Source organism: Toxorhynchites rutilus, chromosome 3 (assembly GCF_029784135.1).
Source record: "Toxorhynchites rutilus septentrionalis strain SRP chromosome 3, ASM2978413v1, whole genome shotgun sequence".
Classification (NCBI taxonomy): domain Eukaryota; kingdom Metazoa; phylum Arthropoda; class Insecta; order Diptera; family Culicidae; genus Toxorhynchites; species Toxorhynchites rutilus.
In genome coordinates this window covers 167,916,899-167,926,630 of record NC_073746.1, presented here as the reverse complement: position 1 = coordinate 167,926,630, position 9,732 = coordinate 167,916,899, and the positions used below count along the sequence as shown (strand labels likewise).

The 9,732-nt window shown below is 42.6% G+C and overlaps 1 protein-coding gene across 1 annotated transcript; it reads right to left on the bottom strand.

Moving 5' to 3' along the window:
* Positions 1-7,351: 7,351 nt before the first annotated feature.
* LOC129777079 (uncharacterized protein C19orf47) lies at positions 7,352-9,362 on the bottom strand. Its single transcript, XM_055783144.1, has 4 exons — positions 9,160-9,362; positions 8,758-9,081; positions 8,319-8,698; positions 7,352-8,257 (listed from the first exon to the last, which is right to left on the bottom strand). The coding sequence occupies exons 1-4, from the start codon at positions 9,176-9,178 to the stop codon at positions 7,598-7,600; spliced, it is 1,383 nt and encodes a 460-aa protein (XP_055639119.1). The 5' UTR covers positions 9,179-9,362; the 3' UTR covers positions 7,352-7,597.
* Between the last annotated feature and the right edge of the window lie 370 nt (positions 9,363-9,732).

The window sequence follows — 9,732 nt, the reverse complement described above, 5'->3', positions numbered from 1 at the left end:
TTCATGGACAGGTTCACATTTCAGGTTCACTTTTCATAGGTCTGGTGGAAACATTCAAAAGCTCTTTAAATAATACATGCAAAAAATATATAGCAATAGTTTCTATTCAAAGAAACCTCATGGATGTAGATGCCACACAGAAAAAAAGCGCAAATTTTATTATTAATATTTTTTTTCGAAATGAAATTTGTACTGAAGTCAATGTAATGAGAGCGAAGTCCTCATCTAACGAGAATAAGGAACCGAAACGTCGACCCATCGTCGGGAACGACGGTCTCTCGCAAGTAAACTTGTGGTCCTCCGATTGCCCGCTTAGTTTGAAACATACGAGACCATCCTTTAATTAGGTCCGACCGAGCGTTAGCGAGTTGCCATTGACTAGCACATCTTCTTCTTCTTCAATGGCACTAACGTTCCTAGAGAAACTTCGCCGTCTCAACATAGTATTACTTGCGTCATTTTTATTAGTACTTAGTTGAGATTTCTATGCCAAGTAACACGCCTTGAATGCATTCTGAGTGGCAAGAATACGCGTGATCACAGTGCAAGTCGGAGGAAATTTCTTTGACGAAAAATTCCCCCGACCAGAACGGGAATCGAACCCGAACACCCGGCATGTTAGTTGTGACGCTAACCACTCGGCCAAGGGAGCACATTGACTAGCACATACTTTTCACGAAATAAACAATACCTACGAATTTCAGTAGCTAGTAAATTTTGTTATGTTGAATAATGGAGCGCAAAAGTACAACTTACGGCATCAACCGTCGTACACACGCTTCGAGGCGGTGAATAGAATAATTTCAAACAGCTGCGAAACCTTCTCGAGAAACTCACGGGAAAATGATCGTGTTCACACGAACACCGTTTATTAACACTCCTGGAACAGCACCGAAAACTTGAAACTAGCGTCCGACAATTGCTGCAAGCTACAGTGGACCAACATTTCGTCCAGATTTAACACCAGACTGACAACCGGGCGGGACTGGGGTTTCAGGACATTTGGAACGCATTTCGCTTGTCAGTGGCCAGAAATGTTTTATAAACACGTACGGATCGAAATTTTTCCCACGCAACATGCTCATGGTGACCATCGTTGAATTTTTGCAATATATCATTATGCTTTTCAATAATTGCAAAGCGCATGGATTAATACAAACTGAACTTACTTCAATTTCTATGCATTCATCGGATTCCAGCTGTATTCCACTTTCACTATCATCACCACACATCGCAATCGTTTTTCTGCATTAATTTTAATATGTTTTTTTTTTATTAAATCGTTTATTTTTACAGGCTCAGTTACATAAGTTTAAAGGAGCCAAACTCCTGACTGTATTGTTACAAGTATATATATATACATTTTTCCTTAATTCTAATGTTAATGGTGTAGAAAACCGATTACTCGCGGTCTACTCGAGTTTAGAAGGGTGACATATTTTCTTCAGGAAAAGGAAGGGATAAAAGGATATGTTAACAATGTTCACTCTCACATTCACACTCACATTCATTACACTCAATTCTTAAGCCTATCTTATATCTAATATGTATTTACATTTCACCTTATTCTATTGTTAATGAGAAGGGATTTGATTTCTCTCGAAGGAAAAGGAAAAGGAGAATATAAGGATATAAGGACAATCAGACACGAAGATCGATAACTTTTAGGAAGACATATATTTGGGACATGTAATCAAGGTCTAAACCAGCGAACACATCTCTCACCGGCACATTGGGCTGCCTTCCTCTAGCCCGAAGAGAGTTTTCTAAATTCGATCTGGCAACAAGATACTCCTCGCACGACCAGACAACGTGTTCGATGTCGTGGTAACCTTGGCCACAGGCACAGATATTGCTGTCGGCGAGATCAATACGAAAGAGTAGCGCGTTTAACGAACAGTGATTGGACATGAGTCGGGAGAAGGTGCGAATAAAGTCCCGACTCAAGTCCAGGCTTTTGAACCATGGTTTGAGGCTAACCTTAGGGATAATTAAGTGGAGCCACCGGCCCAATTCATCTTCGTTCCATTTGCGTTGCCAGTTAACGATGGTATTTTTACGAACTAAAGAATAAAATTCATTAAAGGCGATTTGACGCTGGTAAATTTCGCCTTCAATTGCACCTACCTTTGCTAATGAGTCAGCCCTCTCATTACCCGGAATTGAGCAATGTGAAGGGACCCAGACAAAGGTAATGACATAACAGCGTCTGGTTAAAGCACTCAAAATTTCTCGTATTCTCTCAAGGAAGTACGGCGAGTGCTTTTCCGGCCTCACTGAACGGATAGCTTCGACAGAGCTAAGACTATCCGTTACAATGTAATAGTGTTCAACAGGTCGTGAGGCGACGCTGTCCAGCGCCCAGTGTATTGCTGCCAATTCAGCAATATACACTGAGCAAGGATTCTGAAGACTGTGGGAGGTGCTAAAAAATTCGTTGAACACTCCAAATCCTGTGGACTCATTCATAGAGGACCCATCAGTAAAGTACATATTATCACAATTGATACGCCCATACTTTGCATTGAAGATCGTAGGAACGATCCCCGATCGATGATAATCTGGAATTCCATGGATTTTCTCCTTCATGAACAGATCAACATATACAGAGGAATTGATGTAGTCAGGAAAACAAACACGGTTGGGAATATACGAAGAAGGATCAACCTGCATAGAGATGAATTCATGATATGAAGTCATGAATCCAGAATGAAAATTTAGCCCGATCAGCTGCTCAAAATTTCCGATCACCAATGGGTTCATAACCTTACACCGGATGAAGAACCGAAGAGATAATAAATTGAAGCGATCTTTTAGTGGGAGTACGCCTGCCAAAACCTCGAGACTCGTGGTATGCGTTGAGGGCATACATCCCAACGCAATACGGAGACAAAGATACTGAATTCGCTCGAGTTTAATGAGATGTGTTTTGGCAGCTGATTGAAAACAGAAACTGCCATACTCCATCACTGAGAGAATAGTTGTTCGATACAACATTATAAGATCTTCGGGACGGGCTCCCCACCAGGTGCCGGTAATTGTACGGAGAAAGTTTATTCTTTGTTGGCATTTTTACTCAGATACCTAATATGGGCCCACCAAGTACATTTGGAGTCGAACCAGACCCCAAGATACTTGAATGACATAGCATGAGTGATCGGTTTACCCAAAAGTTGAAGCTTTGGTTTTGCTGATCTATGCTTCCTAGAAAAAACCACCATCTCTGTTTTCTCCGTGGAGAATTCGATCCCTAGCCCAATGGCCCAGGTTGAAAAATTGTTCAAAGTATCTTGTAAGGGTTCTTACAGGTCGGATTCGTTTGATCCTACGACAGACACCACTCCATCATCTGCAAGTTGTCTTAGGTTGCAATTTTGTGTAAGGCAATTGTCGATGTCGCTTACATAGAAGTTGTACAAAAGGGGACTTAAACATGAGCCCTGGGGGACTCCCAGGTAGGAGATCCGACTTACTGTCGAATCCCCATGAGAAAAATTCAAATGTTGAACTTAATTCTATCCGTTCCTGGAGCCGAATTGTTACAAGAAAGGAGAGCAAGAGAGAATTCTACCATCGAAAACTCGGAATCAAGATCGCACCTATCTTGTGGTATATCTCGAACAATTTTTTGCACAGGAGCGGAATCGGGACAAACCTTCCGTGCAAAATTAAAAATCCATCGATGTGAATATTCTTCGCTTTCATTCGATGAAGAGCGATTTCTCATGTTTTTAGCCACTTTCCATAATTTTTTCATTGACGTTTATCGTGACAAACCTCCCACGAAATTTCGCCAATAAGCACGTTTTTTCCCTTTGATCAAGTTTTTAAATTGATTTTCAAGGCCCAAATACGATTGAAAATTTTCAATGGTTCCACGTTTCCGAAAAGCTTTGAATGCGTTCGATTTATCCTGATAAAGCTTGGAACATTGGCTATCCCACCATGGATTGGGAGGCCTTCGACGAATAGTAGAGCCTGGGATGGGTTTCGTTTGAGCGTGAACCGCGCTGTCATAGATCAAACGAGAAATGAAGTTATACTCCTCCAATGGAGGCAAACCATCTCTGGAATTGATGGCTAGAGCAATCGCGTCCGAATATTTTTTCCAGTCAATGTGTCTTGTGAGGTCATATGCCATGTTTATAGATTCAGAAGAATTCGACCCAATGGTGATGGAAATTTTGATTGGCAAGTGATCACTACCGTTGGGGTCCTGGATTACATTCCACTTGCAATCTAACGATAGTGAATTTGAGCAAAGCGAGAGGTCAAGAGCACTTGGTTTAGCAGGAGGTTTAGGAACAAGTGTTGTTTCCCCAGTATTCAAAACGGTCATATTGAAGCTGTTACAAAGGTCATATATCAACGATGAACGATTGTCGTCGTACTGTTCCCCCCAAGCAGTTCCGTGAGAGTTGAAGTCTCCCAAGATCAATCGTGGCTCAGGAAGAAGTGAGCACATGTCAACAAGTTGCTTGCGGCTAACCGCAGCTCTCGGAGGCCAATACAAGCTGACAATACAGAGATCTTTTCCTCTGATGTTTGCATGACAAGCAACAGCTTCGACCGCTCCAATAGGTGGAAGGTCAATTCGAAAAAATGAGTGGCACTTATTGATCCCCAATAGCACCCCTTCGTATCTGTCATCACGGTCCAAGCGTATAATATTGAAATCATGGAAAGAGAGATCATCTCGCGAAGAAAGCCAAGTTTCGGACAGAGCAAAAACATCACAATTGAACTTATGAATTAAAAAATTGAATGTATCCAATTTAGGGATAAGACTACGACAATTCCACTGTAAAACAGTGATATCTCCGACCTCTCTATTTGAATTAGACATCAAGAGAGATAATCATTGCAAGGAGGGGCCATGTTTGCATCAATTGTTGCAAAATTGTCTTTAATACTGGAAGCATTGAGATGACAATGGTTCTGATGGAGTCGGAAACATTAAAACACTTGAAGATTTGATCCAAAAGGTCAGACAACTTTATAAATCCCGATTGGGAAGTTGAACTGGACGGAAAAATAGGGACAGTTGGGCACGGCCTGGCCTGGCACGGAAGCCAGGAGGAACCTGATTTTGCTTGTCCGCTGCACTCGATTTTTTAGGCAAGCTAACAGGGGTTGTCACCGGAGGGACTTGTCCTTGAACTTTGGGAGTGGTCACATTTTTGCGCCGGGGATTCCCTTGGAAAATGAACGGAGTGCCCCCGTTAGCTGTGTCCGCTTCCATTTCGTCAACGGGCAACGTGGCGAAGGCATTTTGTGTGTTGATTGGTTGTTGTTCTTGAGCCGGTGGAGAAGCGCCCTTCAAAATTTCCGCAAAAGTGCGCTTCGAGTGTTCCTTCAAAGAGCGCTTCTGTTTATCCCAGTGACTCTTATAAGTTTCACAAGCTGAGAGCTCATGTGGGGATCCCCCGCAATATGGACATTTATGCTCAGTCGCACTGCAGGATTTCCCCTCATGTTGCTCTCCGCAGGTGGCACAGCGCTCCTTGTTGGCGCAATAGTCTGCTGTATGACCAACTGACTTGCATTTGTTGCATGTCATGGGCTTTGGCACGAAGAGTCGCACTGGAAGCCTTAATTTATCCACCATAACGTAGTCAGGGAGGACGGAACCAGCAAAAGTTACTCGAAACGAGTCGGACGGCGTGAACTTTTTTTCTTCCCCATTCTGGGAAACTTTTCCTAGTTGATGGCAGTCCAAAATTTTAATTTGTTTCAAAGGGAGCTGTTTAAATCTGCCATCTCCCTTTTTTATTATTTCGCTCGTCAGACCCGTTTCCGTAATCACCCCCGAAATTTCTACGTTATGGCAGGGCACATAGGCGCGATATTCTATAACAAACCTATTGTCGACAACAATATCGTTAGCGTGCTTCCGATTAGCCACGACAACACGCAGTTTGTTCGGTCTAACCTTGGAAATTTCAACCACGGAAGAGTAATATCTTGCCAGATCTTTCGAAATTTGGATGACATTGAGGGATTTTCCCTTTGGTTTGGGCCGGAAGAAAACAATCCATGGGCCAGATCCAGGTGCATCTTCTGGATAGACCTTGACACGGGGAGAGGAAGCAACTGTGGGGGAGGACGAGGTCGATTGTTGAGCGGGAGCGGGATCAGTAGGGCTGGGAGGCAAGTTCGGGAGTTGAGCGGAAGCGGGAGATTGGGGGGGTGAAGAGGAAAGGTTTGCAAATTTTTTTGAGGGGGGCTTGTTCAGGTGGATTAACTTTTCCTCTAAAGAGATATCTTCCGAGGGGGGAACGCGTTTAAGCGATTTTCCAGCTCCCGTAGGGGGGTAGACAGTGGATTCAATCTCCATGTCAACGGTTCCTCCTTCATCTGCCATTTAAAGTGGCAGATGTACTTTTTCACTTATCTTTTCAATTTTTTTTTGATTTTTTCTTAACCTAATAACCTTAACCTAATGAAATTATAATACTTATTTTGCACCCAGTGCGGATCCAATGGTTTCCAACTCGAATCGCGTGTCAATCGTTCAGTACAGCCTGAACCGGTGTATCGCAACACAGCACGATGATGGTGTCGATCACGAGAGGCGACAAATTCACCAGCACACAGCGCCCGCGGTGCAGGCCTTCTTCTTCCCGCTTGTTGTGATTGCTTCGATACAATCCACTCGCAATATAGGGAATCCCGTTAGGATGCGATGATCACTTCACCAGCCACGAGAATAACGGTATCACTTCCTTGCTCGATAACGATATATATATGCGTCCGGCGGCTTCGAACTTAGGAAGACGAATGATTAATTTTAATAGACTGCGCTAATGTTGTGAACGGCGACTTTTTCATTTACTAGATAGGTTTGAAATTTCGAAACACATCAGGTAACCCAGCGATGTTTACATTCGAATGTGTATTCGTTCAGCCAGGTTCGAACGAAACCAATGATACCTTCTCCGAACGTGTTCGACCGAAAGCAGATACGGCCGTTAACAAGAATAAGGGTGATAAATTTGAATAATTTCTACGCCTTATGGCAGTGTTAGCAACCAGAGACTCGGAGCTTTCCAACAAACCCAAACTCGTACTGATTATATGTGATTTTCATGAAGAAAGATCGATTTGCATTTACTAGTTGCGTGAAAACACTCCAAATCGGACAAACCAAGATCATTTACCCTACTCGACTAAAGTGTGGATGTGTCCCTAGCACCTGCAGCGACTAAAACACAAATCATTTCTAAATGTTTGTATTCAGATTAAGCAACAAGGCTTGGGATTGAGTCTGGAACAAAATCATTAACCGATGAATAGCACAAGTTGACTGTATGGCTAGATGATTGAGAAATGAAAACATAGTGATAGCTTTACTCTATAGCGGATTACAATTTCGAGAGCTTTATTTTTATCGTTGAATCTTATTGTTCCACCAAGTAAAATCTTCGCGAACAAGTCTAATTTCAGTAAGATCAACCTTTTAATCACGATCAATTATCTCAAATTGTTAGTTTAATACATTAGTTTTGTATTGTTTTATGAACATTAACTACGGATTCCCCGTAGGGCAGCTTAGCCAAGCTTTTCAAATCAATATGTTGTCACATGAATAGATGATCTATTTCCTGTTATACCCAAGTCGATCGAAAACACTTGTTGCTGTTGATGCTCCGTGTTTTTGGGGTGACTTGAACCTATGAATAGGTTTACCAGGTCCCCTCAGTTTCATACTGGCCATTTTGGAATCTAGACTGAATCGTTCCGCACGCTGAGTCATTCGTCGGCCTGGCGGTGATGTGCTCGATCCCAAACTCAATCGATTCTTTATGGGCGTGGTTTTGCGTATCAGCATTGCGTCCGATTTCATCTTCGATCGCGCTAAGGATGACGGTGACAGGGTGGTCACATTGCCAGCAGTCGATGCTTTCATAAAAACTGTGTTTTTTGGCCCTCTCAGAGGCGAAATTTGCTGCTTGCGATTTGGTGACTGTCCAAGTCGAGCTCTGACCGGAATATCCCGCTCGTGGAAACGTGATCGAGGACCAGCCATTGAAGCAGTCTTAGGGCGTGGAGGACGGGGTGCAAATTCAAGAACTTCATCCTCCTCCGAGAAGGATACCGACTTCTGATTGTCGCTTGTATCCATGCGGTCAAAATCACGCTGTCGACTGCTCCTGTGCATATCTTCCTCATCGGAGACTGTAATCGCTTTTGCTGGTATTTTTTTCACCAGAATTACCTTCTGTGGACCAGTAGGAATTTGGCGTTCCGTGGGGACCTATAACAATGACATTGGTTTATAAAAATAAGTTTCAAGTCATGAGGTTAGTTTCACTCACAATTTTACTCGATGAATTCTTCAGAATTCCAGCAGGTGCATCAGAGGAATCCCGTTTGCTCTTTCCCCCCAGTCGAGAGAAAATCGAGCCACCAACCATCTCTGAATCTTTTTGTGCAACTATTGATGCTATTTTAGCCGGTGGTTGATCGTCATCTTTTCCGACATCGTCGTCGGAATTATGCGACAATCGTTTAAACACACCCTTCTTGTTTCCGAGGCTTCCTACAGTTGATGTGAGTGAACTTTTTCGATCCGATGTGTCGGTTATTATTCGAATATCGCTATTATTGGACTTGCCTGTCCCTGCAGGAAGTGTGATCTTATGCTCTGGAAAAACTCTACGCTGTTTGCTGGGAAGCGATACTGTCGAGTTTGGTCCTACGAAACCAAAACAAGTTAATATTTATCTATTGAAGACCCACAATCTTCCAACTTACTGGATATAACAGACTTTGGGGTAGAGCTCTGCGTTGCGGATACCGCTGCAACTGGTACCACTGGATTACCGTTGTTGCTTCCATGTTCGACGTCTCCGGGTGTTGACAAAACTTTGTCCCTCGCACTCTGGTCGCTGACGATCTTTGAATGGCGCAGAATTGCTATAATATCGCCCATTGTGGTGATCCCCATCTCTCGGAGATACTCCTTATTCAAATCCATCAGCATATCCATTTGTATCCGGTTTTCGACAAAGACGTGAGCGTATCCGGCTGCAGCTTGGGATGGTATTCCGGCATTGGCGAAAAATCTCACCCATGATGCTGTGAGAGAAAAATAATCCCAAAAAGGGAATACAAATTATTGGGCTGTGGAAGTAAACATACGAATCACGAGCTTACCGGCACTTGCAGTTGGCATTTCGACGCAAAAATGCCGTTCCGAATTACGTAATATATTCAGCACAATCAAAAGCGGTAGGGAATACGCCAAAAAGTAAAAAATCACCCCAAACGTTATAATTTATCGAAAAAGTTTACGAAATTTTCAATTATTGAGCACTTGCTCGCAAATGACTTCAACTTCAACAAGCTCACTCACACAAGGTTACACTCTCAAGATGAATACATCTGGGTATACGCGTTGACGCGAGGTGGGAAATGTAAGGTGGGAAGATTTTTAAATCTGTGACGTCAAAGATTTTGTTTATGCGTGTTACTTTTCTTATAACAGTCCACTACATAGGAAAAGTATTGATATGAAAAGTAAAAATAATCAGATGAAATGAACGAACTAGTTTTTTTTATTTAAACAATGCTTTTATTTATTTTTTATCCCTTTTGTTTATTTTAGGCTTATTAGCATTTGAGCTGTAACAGAGCCGAATTTTAATCGCGTACATGTCACATGTTTATCATATCTATAATTAGCACATTACACAGTTGCCATTTTTCGGCGTTAGAGTATTCCCTTCT

Excerpts from the sequence above, each read along its gene's own strand:
- LOC129777079 (XM_055783144.1), bottom strand. Across the intron at positions 8,699-8,757 it reads CCCAAAGTCTGTTATATCCA|GACCAAACTCGACAGTATCG; the intron begins GTAAGTTGGAAG and ends TTGGTTTCGTAG. Across the intron at positions 8,258-8,318 it reads AGAATTCATCGAGTAAAATT|GTCCCCACGGAACGCCAAAT; the intron begins GTGAGTGAAACT and ends TCATTGTTATAG.